The 20,109-nt window shown below is 43.8% G+C and overlaps 2 protein-coding genes across 3 annotated transcripts in view; one reads left to right on the top strand and one right to left on the bottom strand.

Moving 5' to 3' along the window:
• Positions 1-5,166, bottom strand: part of LOC144935551 (chondroitin sulfate proteoglycan 4-like) — a 34,723-nt gene extending 29,557 nt beyond the window's left edge. Inside the window, exon 1 of the mRNA XM_078862314.1 lies at positions 4,535-5,166. Within this exon, the coding sequence (XP_078718440.1) occupies positions 4,535-4,628 (94 nt within the window). The 5' untranslated portion in view covers positions 4,629-5,166. The remainder of the gene's footprint in view (positions 1-4,534) is intronic.
• Positions 5,167-8,791: 3,625 nt separating this feature from the next.
• Positions 8,792-19,831, top strand: LOC144935550 (dual specificity protein kinase CLK2-like). Of its 2 annotated transcripts, XM_078862312.1 has the most exons (13): positions 8,792-8,924; positions 11,697-11,869; positions 12,274-12,511; positions 14,904-14,997; positions 15,953-16,019; positions 16,117-16,233; positions 16,441-16,607; positions 17,084-17,178; positions 17,509-17,638; positions 17,768-17,850; positions 17,943-18,022; positions 18,415-18,505; positions 19,056-19,831. In XM_078862312.1, exons 2-13 carry the CDS (start codon positions 11,697-11,699, stop codon positions 19,239-19,241), a joined length of 1,521 nt encoding a protein of 506 aa, XP_078718438.1. In that variant the 5' UTR covers positions 8,792-8,924; the 3' UTR covers positions 19,242-19,831. The 2 variants fall into 2 exon arrangements, with proteins under 2 accessions (XP_078718438.1, XP_078718439.1); XM_078862313.1 differs by lacking the exons at positions 8,792-8,924; positions 11,697-11,869; positions 14,904-14,997 and having other exon boundaries at positions 12,452-12,511.
• The last annotated feature ends 278 nt before the right edge of the window (positions 19,832-20,109 follow it).

The raw sequence follows: 20,109 nt of genomic DNA, 5'->3' as shown, positions 1-20,109 counted from the left end.
CCCTGGGTGATTTGTCTCTCTGCAGCATACTTTAGCCCTTTTGTTGTTTTGCCAAAGTTTGAAGTGGAACTTTCACATGTAATCAGCAGTCCGTCACGGGACACCACGCCTCTTCCAGACAAACCCATCATTGTGTGCACACCAGTTGCTTCACACACGTCTCTCACACAGCTCTGGCACAGTGCATTAACGAGGTCACAGTGGACATGCCAATTCAATTGAAGATGCTTTATTAAAATAGATACACCTCGAAAGATAATTGCAGTGACATTTTACATTTTTTTGTCAGATTGGAAAGCCTTACGGTAATCGCATTACACCTATACGTGTGAATGAGTACAGCACCCTTTATGCTTTTCTGAAAAGCTTCTGAAAATCAGTTTCTGCTCCGACACCTATTCGGCAAAATATGTTTGAATACAACTGCAATGTAGCAGGCCAATGAGCGTTTCAACTGCGTTTAGAAATGTCATTAATTCACGGTTTTACTTGCGGAATGACTCATTCGCCTACAAATTTAGCCACGGAGTTGTTGCAAGAACTATCACAGCCGAGGCTCTGGAGCAATCGGTTCTTAGCCTGGGGTGCACAGGTGCGAGATGCCCTTTCTGGGGGTGCGAGATACGTGCAGATTTTTTTTTAGAAGGCAAATAATCGAAACAACAAATTAAGCACGTACTGTAGTACAACTACTTTGTTTCCACAAACCCTCTGTATTTATTCACATGATGCATGTTGTTAGCGATTGAGAACCAAAGTGGCGCAAGGCTGCAGTAAAGGTTAAGAACCGCTGCTCCTGAGCAAAAACGGCTCGAGAGCGAAAGGTAAAACCGCCGATCTTGTGTTGCATGCCAGGAAGGCATGGGGTGTGTATGAGAGTGTTTACAGGGTGGAAGGTGGAGAGAACTGTGGTTAACGCATTCCTCCCATTCACAGTTCACACCTGTGCCTCCACGGGCCCCAGGAATGCTGCCGCTGTGGCTTTCCAATGTTCCGTTTCCCCAAACACGAAGCGACAAAGCTGGACACAAAGGGAAGGTCACGCGATCCTCGTCCTTGACCCCCTCTCCCGATTTGCCGAACGAAATGGTGCTGCGTGAACATCTCGGCGAGCTTCAGGAAATGCATCGTGAATGAAGAAGGCGAGCGTCACAAACCGGTGTGGAGAGGTTCGGTGATAGGAATATATATCTTCGAAGACATATATCTTCGATTTTTGTTCGAGTGGGGCGTCATACTTGGCATGATATTTATCACCAGTTGCTGGGCACGGAGCCGGAGGCATTCAAGGCAAAGTGGCCAGCGAATGAAGAGTATTCCGGTTTAACATAGAGTAGTATAAAAGTAGAAACTTTTTTTTATTGAGCAAAGTTATAGGAACATATTTTTCAGTGAGTAAGAAAGCCAGAGGCCCTATCCTTGCAGATGAGGGCAGACACCGCACGGCAGCAGCTCGGCAAGGAACGCCTGATGCCAGACACGATTACACGCTTTGGAAAAGTCAAAAGAGATAAACACGGATTCTCCAACATGCTCACAACACAAGAGGTCCAGATATGAGTTCCATTGGCTAACATACTTACATCGAGAGCATGCTCGTTGGAAATGTTACTGATGGTCATTCACAATTGATAATAATGACTCCAGGTGATAAAGAATCTCTTTATTGTTGACAGATTCAGGGGCTAGACAATTTGGAATCACAAGAAGTGGATCGCCCTTTTTTTTGTTGGCAAGAATTGAGATAACTTCCAGATTGTTGGTGCAATATGTCTGCAGCATGAGAGCTCGAAGAGCCGATTCAGAACTGACGAATGTTCTGGAGTAAACATGTTAAGCACAACACCTGGTATGACGTTAGGAACCACAAACTCTGGAATGTGTTATACTGTACTCAGACAGTACAGCGAGGCTCAAGTTGCTTCGTGCGATGGTTAGAATGAAACCACAGTTGGTAAGTTATAAATCTGGCCTTCATAACACGAGCGTAATGCAACATAATCGGCAATTATTTTCCCCTTTGCGTAAAAAAAAAATTCACGGACTCAGACTCATCCATCGTATTTTAGCGGAAATTAGTTTTTGCAGAAGTTGTTGGAGACTGCTGTGGCAAAGGAGAAGAAGCGGTGAAAACCGACGGAAATCAAATGCCAGGTTTTTGCAAGTGCAGTTGATAAAGTGGAACCTTGCATGCTTGATGACAGGTCTCCATTTGTGCTTTTTCGTCTTTTCATTCGTTAACCCAGAAAAGCCTCACTGACACTCGAGACTTGCATTAGAGAATACCTGCACATTCTCTGGGATAGAACTAAAAGTTCCGCACAGATGGATTCACAAACCCTTTGTTTCCATACTGCAAACATTGGTTGACATTGGGCCAACGTCCCACAAACGTTGACATGTTTACCATGCACTGTACATGCCAGAACATAGTTTGTAGAAACTATAAAATGGAACGGACAATCTTCACTCCGCTTGGCAACCCTCAATTGGTCAGTTGTTTGAAATTCCACATCCACACTCAAGCTTTGCACAGATGGATTCAGGAACATGCTTGCCCTACCTCGTACGCTCTTTGTACGGCACTTCTGAACACATATCATGGTTTTAACTGACACCAAACTATTGCAGGAGAAGAGAGTGCTGCTAAACTTAGCACGTGTCAGCGTCCTCCTCGCTCAACCATTACCACCAATGTCAGATGCAGTTGCTAGAGAGCAGTGTGAATGATTAAAAAGAATATTAAATTGCTGGCATGCAACAACAACAACAGTCACGACATACAAGGCCCATATCTGAGTGTTTAGTTTTCGGTTTATCAGCCAGCAAAGATGACCTAAGCCTCTGACCGAATCACACGGAATGCACCCGGTCTTGTTAGAGCTCACAAGTAGAAGCTGGATTTTGGCCTGGATAGTGCTTGGATGTGTGACCACCATGCGCACACACGGCTTGTGATAGGCTCCGACGAAGAATTCGTTGTGAGCAGTAGATCGGTGAAGGCAAATCCATTGCTGTTGCTGTACTGCTACGCTCTCGTGTCTATATTGACTGGCTTCACTAACCCGCACTGACCAGCGTGGTGAAGTATGGTCGATTAACCCCCACACAAACCGCACGGCTTGGAGAGGCCCCTCATCCAGCAGTGGATTGACAAAAAGGGCATATGTGTGTGTATGTGCACGTAGAGAGGTGCCCAAAATGTCCTCAATTCTAACTCGACAGCCAGTCAAGTTGACTGCAACGTCTGTGAATGACCTCCATCTCTCGACAGGTTGGTTCTAAGGTTGCCACCCGTGTTGTTGGGCAAGATGCCCCGAGTTCCACTCCGCGTTACTGGGAGCTTCTTCAGGAATTGAAAATTCTGACATCGCGCCGACCAACATGAAAACACAATCCCGGCTGATATTCTGCAAAACCGCGACAATCTACGGCAGTCGTTTGTCAGCAGAGGTGACCACAACACCAGAGACAAAGATTTCCTCCTCCCCCCCCATAGCCTTCATCAGGCTGTTGGAGCAAGTGCTGTTAGCGAGCACCTATTAAGGTCGGCACACAAGGAGGTGGGTGGCCAGCACCACGCACGGCCGCCTTTGTCTCTCTTGTTGTCGGATGTTTACACAACGCACCAGGTACTCATTTGAGGCTGAGTCGACCCAGGGGAGGCTCATGACCGGTCACTGATGTTGGCCGTGAGCGGGAATCGAAATCGGGCGGCTGGGTTCGTAGCGCAGCGCACTAACCACTACACAACCTCTCCCCTCGACAGCACCACCACCACCATCAGCACCACCCGAACCAACAACGCGAACCAGCAAATGTGACCACAACACCACCATCAGCACCACCCGAACCAGCAAATGTGACCACAACACCACCACCACCATCAGCACCACCCGAGCCAACAACGCGAACGAGCAAATGTGACCACAACACCACCATCAGCACCACCCGAACCAGCAAATGTGACCACAACACCACCACCACCATCAGCACCACCCGAGCCAACAACGCGAACCAGCAAATGTGACCACAACACCACCATCAGCACCACCCGAACCAGCAAATGTGACCACAACACCACCACCACCATCAGCACCACCCGAGCCAACAACGCGAACCAGCAAATGTGACCACAACACCACCATCAGCACCATCAGCACCACATGAACCACCAACACGAACCAGCAAATGTGATCACAACACCACCACCACCATGAGCACCACCATAACCACCAACGCGAACCAGCAAATGTGATCACACCACCACCACCGCCATGAGCACCACCATAACCACCAACATGAACCAGCAAATGTGATCACAACACCACCACCACCATGAGCACCACCATAACCACCAACGCGAACCAGCAAATGTGACCACAACACCACCATCAGCACCACCCGTACCACCAACGCGAACCAGCAAATGTGACCACAACACCACCATCAGCACCACCCGAACCAACAAGACGAACCAGCAAATGTGACCACATCACCACCACCACCATCATTAGCTTCACCCCAAACTCACCGCCCAGCGCAGGGTCGCTCTGGCTCAGCGCGGTGACCACGGCGAGGGCGAGAAGAAGACCCCCCCGACTTCTGGCCGCGCGTTGTGAGCCCATGGCTGGCGTCTTGAGACGTGGGGCCGTTGGGGGGGGGGGGGGTACGGCCCTCTCCTCCTCCTGGCCGGGCGAGGCAGCTTCAGGCCCGGGCAGCTGGGGTCGCTTCTGATCCTCCTCCTGCGTTGCCAACTCCCTCGTTAGTCATCAAAAGAAACTGAAAAGAAAGGTCGCTAGATAGCCCATTCCTCTCTCAATCTCATCACTAGCGGTAGCTAGCAGCTATGCTTGATCCACTGCTGGATAAAGGACTACCCAAGCCGTCAAAAGGACAGTACTTTTGACAACTGAGCACGGGTTATCATCATCGCCACGACACACGCGCATCGCCAACACTGACGCGCTTTCCTTCAGCGCGTATCCAGCCGGTGTGTTCGCTCCCTGGCCTACATCGTTGTGTTTGTTGCAGCTATAAGTTGTAGCCCGTCGCTTTAGAAGTAACGACTGCCGCTAGAGATGTATTATAACCCGCAGCGCACACCAGCAATACAAAAGAAAAGAACACAAGTCGCTAACATCTACAGCGACGAATAAAAATGTGGCTCGAACCAACGTTGGAAGCCACACAGGAATGCGGACGCGTGACGTTAAAATCCGAGCCGGGCTCGGGTGGAGGGATGCGGGGGGACACGCGGGGGGCTGCCCGGTGGAGTCCCGTGGGGGTCTTGGGGCAGAAGGCGCCCGTGGGTCAAGGGGTCACTGGTGGCTGCGCAAGGGGTCACCAAGAGGGAATAGCAAGACGAGCTACATTTTGTTGTTGTTGTTGTTCGAATTGGGTAAAATACAATGAACAATTCAGTATTTCGAGAGCCGCAATGTAGAAATACGAGACGGGCGGTGATTCTTCATACACAAGGTCACGAAGCAGCCCTGGCAGTGGCGACACGAGCGTGGGGCATGCAAGGGGGGTGCCTTAGCCCCCCTGATGGCCAAAGATACGAGTTGGGGGCCCCCTTAAAATCCACTATGAGAGATGTTTTCAACAGCAGTGTAAAAGAACAACAACACTCAATTAAAACGCGGCTTAAAATGTCCTTCATGGTAATACTTTAATTTACATACTCTTTGGTTCTTTCGGTAAAGTCACGTAGTTAGAAATAAAATAATTTTATTTAAAATAATTATATTTTATTTAAAATAATTATATTTTATATCTCACTACGTGACTTTACCGAAAGAACGAAAGAGTATGGATTTCTGCAGTCACGAAAGCTTCAAATCACTTTAATTTACGTTACGCGTGTTATTTGAATTTATTTAGAGCGCTAACGTGTTGGCGATCATGCGAGACAAAATCAAATATTGGGGCACCACATCTGACCGATTGCCGCACCAACAACCCCCTGAGCTGAGAGTGGAGCTGCTATGTCACTGGTGGGTAGGGCAGTGGTTCTTCACTGATTTTCAGACAGGGGGCCACTTTCACCGATTAGACATCGTCAATGTGAGGGCCGCCACACATTTGAAACCGTTGGGGTTTGACAGCACGATGATGATGGGGGGTGTTTTCACATGTTGTGTATTGTCGGGGCCGCACTATGAAGAACACTCATAGCCCAACACCAATGGAGACTAGGCTCTAAGAAAAGCTGTCTCGGGTGTGGACCAATCAACTTCAAGGACAGTGCATATCATTATCAGAGTTGTTTATTTTTGTTTGCATTTTGACTGCTTGTGTTGTGGTTATTGCAAACATGATGCCTTGTATAAAGGTGTCAGTTTTGTACCAGTTGAAAGGGTAAAAATCTATTACTATTCATAATAAAGGTTTTTGGGTTAGATCGCGTTATTATAAATGTGTCGCAACCTTCCACCACCCGACACGACCAATCAGTAAAAAATGTGTCGCGTTAACAAAACGCCAGTTAGTTAGCTATAAATCTTGATGAGAACGCCAGTTAATTACTTATTCAACCCACCGGTGTGTTTGAAGAATGAATCAACAACATTTAGAATTTGAGCACGACGTTTCGCTGGTAATTACATCCAGCATCTTCGGCCGATTTGCCAGAATAGTGAAGCCATACACCTGCTTCTGATGGCCATGTTGGGTGGTGGAGGGTTGTGAAACATTTATAATAACGCGATCTAATCCAAAAACCTTTATTATGAATGATACTGGTCGCGAAAGCCTACGTGTTAAAAGGAAGAACACTGTCAGGTCGGGGATCATCCAGAAAGGGGAAGAATGAGGGTAAGGGTAGCGACGAGACACGGACTCTTGAGTTATGCATGCAAGTTACTTTATAGGCGAGCAAATATGTATCAAGAGTATATCATATTATAAGATTCTGGTATTGCATGCGGAGCTCTATAAGTAACCTCTGTTGCCCCTATGGTTTGGAATTCTCTTCCAACAGCCGTGCGTTTGATGTCGATTCCCTGCCCTTGTTCAAATCCGGGCTCAAATCCACGACTGCCTGCCTCTATGTGTACAGAGGTTATACTTAGATCGTGATTTCAAATTGTATTGTACTGCACGAGACGTGTTGTCACGCGCCTGCCCCACAATGGGGTTCTTGAGTAAGCAGCCGACGTTTTGGGCAATGGCCCTTTCTCAAAAGCCATTGTCCGGAACGTCGTCTTAGTATTTATGTTTTCCTCTGAAGGCGGTATTATGGACAAAAGTCTTCAGTTTTTGCTATTTGTGTTTGTTTACCGCTGACAACGCATTTTCATCAAATAATTTTCCATATTTCTGTTGCTTTTGTTTGTCGCTGATGTTGATGACCTTCACTCTGAGCAGTGCCGGATTAAGCTAGTGCGGGGCCTGTAGCATATGTTATAAAAAGGGCTCTAAATAAAAAACACGTAAATATTAAAACACATATGTTTTACTTGCACAGTAAAGTAATTGCATTTTTTCATTTGCTATACAGCCAGATAAAACTACAAATCGCTAACTTTAAACACCCAGTCGTTAATTTAAAAAAGTTGAAGGCAGTGTAGTACTATAGTAATAGTGCAGAATCACTGAACCGGAATTGATAGCTTGAAATCATTTATCGCGGGGCCCTTGAAAGTGCGGGGCCAGTAGCTACTACATATGTGGCTACTTTTGCTACTGGGATAATCCGGGACTGACTCTGAAGCTGAGTGGTCGCCTTTGCCACCAACTCAGCCTCTGCTGCCCATTGGAGGCTTCCTGCTGCCAAACCACCCCGCGTGAACTGGCGCTGTCCGCCAGTGCTGCCACCTACTGCCCGCGGTGCGCAATGACGATTGACGATCACGAGTTCGCATGGCCAATGAAGATCAACCTTCATTTCAGCATCCTGTACCATTGACATGCTGATTTTCTCACATTAGCATTACTTTGTCGTGCTCTTGCTCGCCCTGTAATCCCTCTAGCTTGAAGCAGTCCACTACCCCTCTCTCTATCTCTCCTCCCTGGCTCCTTCCCCCCTCTCTTACCTATAAAGCCTCTTGTTACAGCAGCCCTTTTGCCCACTTCAGCAATTGTTTATTGCTGTGGTTGTCCCACCTGATGACGGACGCTTGTGTTGCGCCCGAAACGTCGTGATTTATTTTATTGTATTTCTACCTACGTGACTTTACTGAAAAAAACCCAAAGAGTATGGATTCCTGCAGTCACGAAAGCTTCAAATCAAGATTAAATAACTGCAGGGATTCATATTCTTGGTTCTTCCGGTGAAGTCACGTAGAAGGGAAACAATAACATAATAAAAATATAAAACAATAAAATTATCACGACGTTTCGACTGCAACACAAGCAATCATCATCAGGTGTGAAAAAAACAGCAAGAAAATTAGAAAAACCGCCACTTTTTCTAATTTTCTTGCTGTGACTTTGTTGTTTGTTTATTATTTTGGCGCCATCACAGCTTGACCCCCTCCAACCCCCCCTCCCTCCAACCCCCCCTCCCTCCAACCCCCCCCTCCCTCCAACCCCCCCCTCCCTCCAACCCCCCCCCTCCCTCCAACCCCTCCCTCCAACCTCCCCCTCCCTCCAACCCCCCCTCCCTCCAACCCCCCCTCCCTCCAACCCCTCCCTCCAACCTCCCCCTCCCTCCAACCCCCCCCTCCCTCCAACCCCCCCCTCCCTCCAACCCCCCCCCCCTCCAACCCCCCCCTCCCTCCATCCCCCCCCTCCCTCCAACGCCCCCTCCCCGCGAGCGGTGACGTCACGCGCGCGCGGCTCGTGACGTCACGCGCCGCCGCCATCTTCTCGAACGGCTTTGACGATCAACGGCGACGTTCGCGGCAGCGGCGGCCACCTCCACCACCACCACGACGGACTTCCTTTGGGACAAGCACACGGGCGTTGCGGCGCACAAGGTGAGCGGCCGCTGAGGTTACCCGTAGACGACGGCCTATCGTGCGCTGCGCACCGATGTCTTTAATTCAATGCGTAGGAAGAGGAGGGAATTTTATTTTAAATAAAAACCGAGAGACGTCGCAGCGCCTTAGAACTAAAAGATGGCGGCGGTTGTAGCGGGCGGGATCTCCTCGCCCTTCTCCGCCACCCGAAAATTTAAATGTTAAATTCTTAAACCTCAACGGAAACATTTTTTTTTTTTATAAACCATTAACTAAAACGGTTGTCGCCATGGTTTTGGCAAGGCTGCTGCCGCTCCCCGTTTAAACTGCGGTTGTTGTAGAAAGGAGGGCGGATTGCTGGGGCTGTGATGATGATGGAGCCGTTGTGGGGCCGGTCGCGGTCATCCATCGGGCCGCGGTCGATACCCTGCTGGGTGAAGGCCCTCGCCACGGCATCCTCCCACCCCTCATCCGTGTCCTGCTGGAGTGGGTTCACGTTATGGCCGTTTTGTTTAGCGCGCCATCGCACACGACGTCTTTTCTGGAGGTGGCGATGGCTGTGGTTGATGTGATCATTATGGTTGATGTGATAATTATGGTTGATGATGGTGATGATGAGGTGGTTGGTGGTGTTCGTGGTGTGGATGGTGGTGGTTGTAATTCGTAGTGGCCCGTTGGTAAAGGAGCGAGGCTCACAACTGCCAATGGTCTCTCGCCACCAAACACAGCATTGGTTTGTCCATCTGCCAGTCATCTCGGCCGTTAATCTCATAACACTTTGGCCACGTGGCCTCGAGGTGCACCTAGCTTGGCACAAGAACCGTGTTGACGTCACTTGTCACTTAATTGGGGCAAATATGGCAGTGGATTGTTGGGGGTATGAAGAGGAAGCACTGAGAGCTGTTATGTAACTTGGGAAACTTCTCGCTCGTCAGTAAAAACACAACGTAATTATATTTACTCCAGAATTCAGTGGTACTGTACTCTGAAGTTCTCGAATATTCCATTGCCTTATCGGTGTCATCGTACTTGGTTGGATGTGGCACTATAACCACAAAATGCGAAACTTTGTTTAACACGTAGGCTTTCGCGACCAATATCCATAATAGAGGGGATTTTTTTGGCTCATGTCGCTTAATTATAAATGGGTGGTGACGGGTTTAACAACACATTTACGAGATCTAACCCAAAACACCCTCTATTATACCAAACTTGCAATGTTGGTGTAGGGGGGGGGAGTTTTGTTTAAATGCCCAACTTTTGTATGCCGCCATTTGCCCACGTGGTCCTTGAGGGCAAAGCCGCACACTGGGAATGTTGAGAAAAATGTAAAGCCTAATTGTGGGTTGATGCAACCCATCATAATCATCTTCCTGGGGTCGATAAAGTGAGTGCCACGCTGTGAGAATTAAACTGGTTGTCTGATGGAGATGTTGCTTCTCATAAATGTGAAATTTGCTGAATTCCAGCTGTCGGCGTATATTAATTAGCATGACATGCTAATTTGAGCGGGGAAGCGCTTTGAATTTACTTCCAAGGGCTTTTTTCTATGGTTAGTGGGAACCGCGTACTAGGTCAGTGTGGACATGTCTGAACATTGATAGAATCTGATATCACTTCTACACTTAAAATCCAAATTATCCACACTTCTGCCATAGTAGTCCCCACTTTACTGGCATAACTTTGCCTCACCTGTTTTGCTAACCTCAACAACAAACTCAATCTGCTTCCCCAGCCATTCTAAGGGCCCTACTTTAAATTGCATGCATGATAGAACTGTTTTGGCATGTCCAACCTTGATTCATACCTCGGGTATCACATGTTCTCGCAGCTTGCGGTTTCCCAATGAGAACATGTTCTGAATAGCATCGTGGCCAATCTACACCGCACCCGCTGCTAAATACTGAGTTGCAGTTCAGGACATTTGGCCCTATTCAGCTCTTCTGGTCTGTGCAGTTATATGCTGATCCGCGTTGCCCATATCTCCTTTCCTTAATTTTTTTAACATTGCTTATACATATGCATGCAAGTCTACTCATCGGCCATATACAACCTTATGCAAGAACTCCCAATGGTTTTCTTTTTTTATTACATTTTCACTGACGCCTACGTATGATGATTTCACCACCTTCGTGGAGCTATGAGTGACATACAACTGCTTTTGAATAGCATGCTGCATAAAGGCAGTTGTTTACACAGTTTTACACGAACTTGTGATTTATGATGTAACGAAAAACAAGGGTATTTTAAAGTCTACTAGAAGCCACGTTATGGCCCCTGTTTTTATTGCAAGATCACGTGCTTCTGATTACGAGGCTTTCCTTTTTAGAATCCTGCGTAATAGACCTTGCCGCCACTCATTGAAACTAAAATAATACCGGAAAGAAAAACTGTTTTTCTTTTACCTTGGAAAGTTGTACTTGTACATTCCACTAATTTTCAAAAGTTGTACGCTTAAAAAAAACTTCCAATACACTGTAAATACAGATGATGCATTAACGACGTCCTCGTGCGCGCAAATGTGTCGCATGGTGCTCGTTTTTTTTGTATCCCTGAGCCAGTGCTGGACAATCTAAATATACATTCGTGGGTGGCAGTCTTCATCAGTTAAGAAATGTTGATTTCATTGGTACCATAGGCCAGTCTTCATCAGTTAAGCAGTGTTGATTTCATAGGTACCATAGGCTAACTTATCCCTGGCAGGTTGCGCTCTGGTGAACACTTGACAAGCGATGTGGAATGTGGGCTGTACTGTATATGGCTAATGATGTGTTTTTTTATTTGTTTAAGATGCCTCACCCGAAAAGGTTTCGGTCATCGGACCGAGGCAGCAGGGACAGTTACAGATACAGAGACGATTACAGCAGCCGCAAGAGGCATCGGAGGAAATCCAGTAGCAGGGAGCATTCTCCAAGACGCAATCGTAATGACAGCTGCTACACAAAATCGCAGCGTTCTTTCAGGTAAAACATTTTGCCGTCTTAACCAGTTTGTGTAGCAACTTTCACAATTTCCCACAAAGTCCTAATATAGTGGCGATTGTTTGACTGTTGTGTTCTCCCGTCATGTTCCTTTCCGTAAACGTTAGTGCTGGGTGATTCCTGCAGGAATGTTATGTTATACCATGTTTCTATCATGGGCGATAATTTTATTGGTGTTTCCGTTTGGATACCTGAAGCAGTAAACATTTTACATTCCCAGCATGTTCATACGTCATCTGCTCTTGACTTCCTGCAAAGCGCTATTTTATCTGGAAGGATTATTAACAATTCTAATTCACAACCTTCTGATTGTGATCTGAGTTCTTGAAACAAAGTGCCACCGCTGGGTGACTGTTTATATAAGTGACACAATTCTTCTCTTTCAGCTATGTTCGTTCATGCGAGCAGAGAATGTATGACGACAGATACTACGCTGACTACAGAGGGGACTATGTAAGGGATAGAGGTGAGGGTTTCTACGAAGAGGCCTTCAATTTACCCCCTCAGTCATTCGATTATCGTCACCGCTCTCGTGATTACGATCACGACGAGAGCTACCGCAGCAGCCGGCGACGGCTGAGGAGGAGAAGACATCGCACACGCTCGTACAGTCGCTCCTCCTCGGTGAGTACTTTCTCGAACCGTCTTTGCTATGTTCAATGTAGATGCTCGCTTTGTTCAGGTAGCATGCCTTAGATATTTTTTCACGAGGGTTCAGTCGATGTGAGTTCGACTGCTTGTTCTCTTGTTACAGACACGAACACAATGAAAAAGCGAAACTAGTGTGTTTTTTATATAGATTTAATGAAGAGGGATGTTTTTAATTTCCACTGTGGCCTTCAAGTTTGCAGCTCATGGTGACTTTGCGTTCTATTTTAGTCACATTTAATTACCTTGAAATAGTCGAGCGAAATGTGTTTGTTTGCTCTTAAAGTATTGGCAAAATTATGCCTTTGATCAAATCACCTGGAATGTGCCCGATCTCATCAGATCTTGGTTGCAAAACCAGGTATTGGACTAAATAATGCTTGGATGGGTGACCACCATGCATGACAGGTTGTTACAGGATGTGGGGCTCAATGGTGGGCAGAATAGGTGCAGCAAAACCAGTTGTTGCACTATACTTCTATGTTGCCATATCAATGCTCCTGCCTTCAACCTGCATTGACCAATATGGTGAAGTATGGTCAAATAACTTATTATATTGACCGCACAGTAAGAAGGCCCTATCATCCTTCATTGGATTGACAACTTTAGGGCTCTATATGTACATTGAAATGTAGCTTGCTACAATTGCTTTTTGTGAATGAACCTTTAATTCGGAAAAAAACTAGAAGTAATTTGAAGACTTTTAGTTATCTTGTCTGTTTTGGTAAATTTTGTTATTTGAAAAATAATTCGTAATTTTTTGTAACTTATTCTAAATTTGTAAGGTAAAATAACTTGTATATGTGGACTTTGCACCCTTACTCAGTTTTCATAACTACTTTATCCATATTCAACTATAAAATTGCAGTAAATTCCATACTAAGGCTTTCACGACCAATACTATTAATAATTGGTTTCTTTTGGGTTCAGTCATGTAGGTATATGTCAAATAGATCTATAACCCTGAACCACCTTCCAAAGTCAGTTGATGTTGTTTCTCAACAACCATCCATGTTGAAAAAGAAGGGAACAATTTGACAGCTGTATACAATGATGGTTCAGTCGAGATTACAACCAGCATCATTAGTTTGCAAAACTATTTGTAGGCACATTTGCACGTGTGACAACGCGATTTGTTTGACTTTGTCACGTGGTGGAGGGAATAGCTCTAATTGAGATGCCTGCAAGATGTAACTCAACGGAACCCAATTGATAAAATTATAGTAGTTAACATGTTCAATTATGCAATGGCCACTTATGGTGTGTAATAAAAACTGGCCATTTCAGGTTGAAAGCTTTAAGGCAGCGGTTCGCAACCCATAGATCTGGGGTGGCACAGGCTGCTTGCATAGATGTACCGTACATGAAAAATGACTGATTCATTGTTTAATGGGCCCACTACTTCCTACGCTCAACCGAGTTTTATAAACTCTATGCATTGAAGAGGGACATCCCAACAGCCAGTGTCACTCTATTTTTTTGACTTTGGAACAACATCCGCAGCATCTGCTCTGTCTAATCTACGATGGTTGACTTGGCCAAAACTGCCTCCTGGCAATAACGGGTACAAAGGTGCCTCCTTCCAAAAGATAAAAGTTACTATCCAAGAATGGTTTTGTGTTTTTTTAAGCTAGGGTGGTGGAAAATAAAGGGATGCTTATTGTTGAATCCAAAGGAAAGTAAGTGGTGAGCTTGGGCAGGACACATCGCTAAAAGTAATGATGGCCAATGGTTGAGACCGCTGCTGGAGTGGGCAGTCGAAGGAGGGATCGTGCCCACTTGCAGTTTGATCAATATGTTTGACAAATGTACACTGCCAACGTTGAGAACCACTGCTTTAAGGAATTTCTGCCTTTTTAAAATTTTTTAATTCGTTCCACACGGACCTTAAGCAATTCAATTTGGTTCATATGTTTTATACTCATTAACAAGCAATTTTAGGTTTTGGCATAAAATCATAAAACAGCTTTGAATAAAAAAAACTGAGATGAGGGTGTTTTATGTATTATAACTATTAACAAAATACACTGTTTCTTTAGTCAGTTATTTGTTTTTATTTGCTTTTACACTTATACAATTTTTGTAATATGGAAGATATTGGTTAATGATTGCTATTTATTTCACTGTTCTGTTAATTGTAAGCACGTGAGGTATGTAATGGTGTATGGAATAGTGATGTTTCTTCACATGTGCCTTGCAATATCCTTATTGTTACATCCCATGTACCATATGACATCGAATGATTGGCAAACCGGAAACTCGCGGGCTACCCACCCTTGAAAATGTGCTTTGATGCCAACACCGGGCCGTACGTGCTGCCGATTGTGTGGCCTCGGGAATGGGTTGGATGTTGCACGGCCTGGTTCAGCGGAGCAAGCAGAGCACCAGGAGGGCAAAGAGTGTGGAAGATGATGAAGATGGCCATCTGATCTATCGGATCGGCGACTGGCTACAAGCGAGATGTACAGCGTTTTTCGTAACATTTAGTGCTCTTTAGTTGCATAATGTTCCCAATGTACAAAAAAGTTGTCTTCTGTCTTTAAATATGCTGTTAAAGTTAATATACAATATGTGCTATCTGGTAGATAAATGAAGCTTGATTATATATGCGACAATCATAGGAATGCAATGTCCAATACACTTATCAATCAGAGCCATTCCATGTCAACTCGACTAAAGGTCCACACCTGAACATCTGAGATAAAAAAAAGCATATTCATGAACATATTAACACGCCCATTATTTTAGGTCCCTGTGACAAAAATTGGCCAAGATATAAAAATTATTTAATGGGAGATTTTTTTTTAATTAATTACACCCTCAGGACAATGGGCATATCATATTAATGTCACATTGATGTTTATTACTCACGAGTGATAAACTTGGATATGTAATAACTTCCTTTAATAACCCATTACCCCTTATTAATACTAGTCCACTGCATCAAGGTACGGTAGTTGCTGGATATAAGCGCATCTTAGAGAAGCACAGCTTTGATGTATACAACATCCTTACACTTGGGGGGGGGAGGGAGGCAGTGGGAAACTTCTGAAACAAGGACACTTCTGATGTAAGCAACATCCGACTTTGCTCTCAAAAGGGGGGGGTGTGCTTATATCCAGCAACCACCGTATTTGACATTTTTTCATAGTTATATAGTTGCATGATGGGAAGGTTGTTGGCTTGTATCAAATGCATGACATGACAACAGATTTGCACATATTGGCCAAATGTGCACAGTAGTGAGCGATCTTATTCGATTAACAGATTACGGTTGGCTGGAACCTCGCGAATGTTTGCAATTTTTACAGTATTTGTTATTTATCGAAAGAGAAAATCAAGCATAAAATAAGTTACGTCATGCTTCTTTCAGATATTTTGATGTGAAACATTAAATACATGTTTTTATTTTTTTAGATGAGATCATCAGTACCTTAGGTGAGGGTACCTTTGGAAAAGTGGTCCATTGCATCGATCATGACCGGTAAGCTTGGTTTGTATAACCAATAACTTTATTTTATTTTGCACTGGAGTAAGAGAGTGCCACATGGCTTAGTTGTGCTCTGTGTTTTGTATTACAGGGGGAAAGCAAAAATTGCACTTAAAATAATAAAAAATGTAGACAAATACAGAGAAGCTGCACGACTGGAGATCAATGTTTTGGAGAAAATCAATGAGAAGGATCCACGAAATAAATAGTAAGTGTGATGCATTTACGTTTCGTATGAAGGTTTGAAAATAGTTTTTTTACGTGCCCTTTTTTTCATGTTAAAGCACAACAAGTGCTTAACTTTTTAATGCAAATAAGCATTCGGATATTTTGTAACGTTTTAATTTTTCAAAACTTGCCGTCTTGTTTGTTGCGAAACACTTCTGAAAACGGAATCCTTTTGTGTGCTTTGCAGTCTGTGCGTACAGATGTACGACTGGTTTGACTACCATGGGCACATGTGCATTGCTTTTGAGCTGCTCGGCCTGAGTACATTTGATTTCCTCAAGGAGAACAACTACCTGCCATACCCACTGCACCAAGTCAGGCTCATGGCCTACCAACTCTGCTACGCCATCAAATGTAAATATATGAGCGTTCGTGCATTTGAGGCAAACACAAGTGTTATTTGTTTGTCAACACGAGATTGCTTTGATTTGTATTTTTTATGCAATCAGTGAGTGAGTATTGACTTTCTGAACGTAGAAACACTTGCCAAAGGTGCTGAAAAAGATGTAGTGAACTGGATGTTTATATAGCATGAGGGCATTGTGATCGTGTAGAAATGAACCTTTTGGTTGAGTGCTAAATTACCCAACTTGAGTGGTAAATTCAGTTTTGCCCATCTACAGTGGTAGATGGCGTGTTGGTCATATCTTGTGAAGTTGCTCTGTAAATATGAACGAGATTAGTAACATTGAGCACCATTTTGAGTATGGGGGGAACAGATTAAAAATAATTAATATATTGATACAAACTTTGTAAATACTTATCCCGGGAAAGTTGACCCATAAATATTTAGTTTGCAAAATACTAATGTGTTCTCTTTGCCTTTGCAGTTTTACACGACAACAAATTGACCCACACAGACCTGAAGCCTGAAAACATTCTGTTTGTGGATTCAGAATATGACATCAAATACAACCCACAAAAAGTATGTATGTTAAGCAGTTTGTGCATTTGTTAACGTTAAACATAAAGAGTGCGAGCACATTTTTACACAGTAAAACACTGTTAGTCGGTGCTGAGTAATGCAGGGCCATTAATGGGTAATTGATGACGTGGATAACGAGAAACACATGACAACCATTCAACAAAATGATTACATCATGGCAGGGGCATATAAAACTGCTGAACATCGGTCTAACCACATTTATCGTTCTGCACTTTGAGACATTAACATCATGGGTGCATTACGTATGAGATTAGCGTGTGCATTTTTTAAACCTATACACTTATTTGAATGTGTTTTTTATATTTACAGAAGCGGGATGAGAGAACTGTGAGAAATGCAGACATTCGGGTGGTGGACTTTGGAAGTGCAACCTTTGATTATGAACATCACAGCACTATTGTGTCGACAAGACATTACAGAGCGCCAGAGGTCCTCTTGGGTGAGTTCAGTTGCCCGGTAAATATTTTATGTCAACATTGATTATTGCAGTGCACAAACATCAACTCTTATCTCGCTGATTTAATTGTGCGTTATAATGAAGGACTGTTATTTTGTCTTTTATTAACAGAGCTTGGATGGTCGCAGCCTTGTGATGTCTGGAGCATCGGATGCATTGTTTTTGAGTTCTATTTGGGGTTCACCTTGTTCCAGGTGCGACATATATACAATTACACTTTGCATATGAGTGTGGCCTGCGTGTCTACATGCATTGCAATACCTTGTGAATTTATCTTATTCTGCAGACTCATGACAACAGAGAGCACTTGGCCATGATGGAGAGGACCTTGGGTCTGATTCCTTCTCGCATGGTCAGAAGGACAAGGTAATTTTCTTCACTTTTGTCACGTGTAGTTTGGAAAACGCGCAAGCATTCAATATGCGATGCATGTTACCGTGTTAATGAGATGACCGTGTTCTTAGAAATGTTTGTTAGTAATGGTGAAAAAAAGTCACCAGTCGTGATAGCACCTTTTTGTCGACTAGCATTTGACACGATTCAAACTAAATTATAGCTTGGTCACATCAAATTATTAGATGTTGACAACTAACCGTATGCATTGAAAATTGTTTAGCGTTGTGGAGACATCACTAGTTGTCACTTAATGTTTTACCCGAGAATGCAATACATCCTGGGATTCAGTTGGAAGTGAGTTTTCATTTCTAATGCTTGGAACAAAATTTGTGCTCTATTGACTCTAATGACTGTTACTACAGGAAGCAGAAGTACTTCCACCATGGTCATCTGGATTGGGATGAAAACAGTTCTGCTGGAAAATACGTGCGGGAAAATTGCAAACCACTGAGGGTAAGTCTATTTGTGCTTGGATTAACATTTTAATTACCAGTGAATGCAAATAAACATGATTTCTATAATCATGGGAATATTGTATAGCTTTATGTAATTGGAACGTATGATTTTAGTTATAATATTTACAAGAGCTGATTTTTTTTCCCTTTTGGCTGTCATAAAATTAACGTGTTTTCGTTAAGCAAATCAATACAAAGTACCCGAAATGTCTAAGGTTATTAAGAAACTTAGGTTATTCATACGTTTTTCATATAGCTGTTGGCACTGTTTGAAAAGAGGTTTGAGACAGGCTTTTACGTAAATAACCATATTTATAAAACAATGTTACTTTGAGTGTAGATATTGACTTGATAAACCTAACAATCCTGGTTGAAGGCCCTCGGCTTGATGGATGTGTTTTTTTGTGCATTGAGAGAGAAGATGGGCTTTTTATTTTATTTGTCACTCGCACAATGCTGTACAACATTGCATTTTGTGTTTTTTTTAAATATAATCCTAACTAAAACTGCCATGTTATTTAACGGGTTTGTCTCTTCTATTCCCGCAGAGGTACGTAGTGTGCGATGATGCCCAGCACCACCAGCTCTTTGACCTGATTGAGAAGATGCTGCAGTATGAGCCGTCAAAGCGCATCACGCTGGGGGAAGCTCTTAAGCACCCTTTTTTTGACCTGCTCGCACAGGATCAGCGCTCAGCTGTGCGGCGAGACACTCCGAGAGACCTGAGCAGATGATGTGAAGCCACGACTCGCTAATGGACACCCACACCTTGTCACACAGAGGCATTTTAGGGTTACAAGTGTGGTCCATTTTTATTGGAATTCCTGACAGTTAACATGTTTTGTCTTTTACATGATGGTGCTTGGTCTGGTTAGATGGATTACCTTCCTTGTTTCTGTATTTTGCATCAGTGTTATGTCACAAAATAGCCTTTGCTGCTGGGTTTTTTTTGCCCCAGATTCCTTTATTTAGCCGGTGACAAAAGCTATTTTTAACACTGCTTGTCCTGAAATGAAGCTTTTGCCATTCTATTTATTCAAGTTATGAAATACCAGTTCAGATGTTTTTTCCCGATCATGTAAATAACATACTAGCTTAATTACGTTTGGGTAAAAAAAACCTTTTTTACTTAAATGTAAAAAGAACCCAGCAATAATTGGTGTAAGTTCAGAAGATAAATGTAATTTTTTTGTTATCTACAAATTTAGGCTGGAGGAGCTGAGTTATTTATGTGTGCCTTGTTGGGCCATTTATATGTCATTCTCATAGTTTAAATGTGAGCTCTGCACATATGTACTTTTATATTAAACGCAGATATACAGTTTCTGTTTTATTGGTGGCTTCTTGTCATACTTTTCATTTCTAGCAGTGGCTGAGGCTAATGGCCAATATTCTTCAAAATCATGAACAAATGCATGAATCTAGCCTATTGTTGAAAACCGGGTTAACGTTACAATAGTAAAATGTCCAACGAATAATTAAATAAGTAGGCTTTCGCGACCAATATAAAGGTTTTTGGGTTCGATCGCATAAGTATAAACAACACCGTTGGGCTGAAGTAACTAATTGGCGTTTTGTTTACGTGAAAATCCCTTACTAATT

This window comes from Lampetra fluviatilis, chromosome 13 (genome assembly GCF_964198595.1).
Source record: "Lampetra fluviatilis chromosome 13, kcLamFluv1.1, whole genome shotgun sequence".
NCBI lineage: Eukaryota > Metazoa > Chordata > Hyperoartia > Petromyzontiformes > Petromyzontidae > Lampetra > Lampetra fluviatilis.
Note: the sequence above shows the minus strand (reverse complement) of the source record. Positions and strands in the feature narration are given on the sequence as shown.

What these genes read in the sequence shown, in the direction of transcription:
- LOC144935550 (XM_078862312.1), top strand. Translation starts at nt 11,697, where the DNA reads ATGCCTCACCCGAAAAGGTTTCGGTCATCGGACCGAGGCAGCAGGGAC. An exon ending in AAGGATCCACGAAATAAATA is followed by an intron (nt 16,234 to 16,440) that starts GTAAGTGTGATG and finishes TGTGCTTTGCAG; the next exon opens with TCTGTGCGTACAGATGTACG. An exon ending in ACTCTGCTACGCCATCAAAT is followed by an intron (nt 16,608 to 17,083) that starts GTAAATATATGA and finishes TTGCCTTTGCAG; the next exon opens with TTTTACACGACAACAAATTG.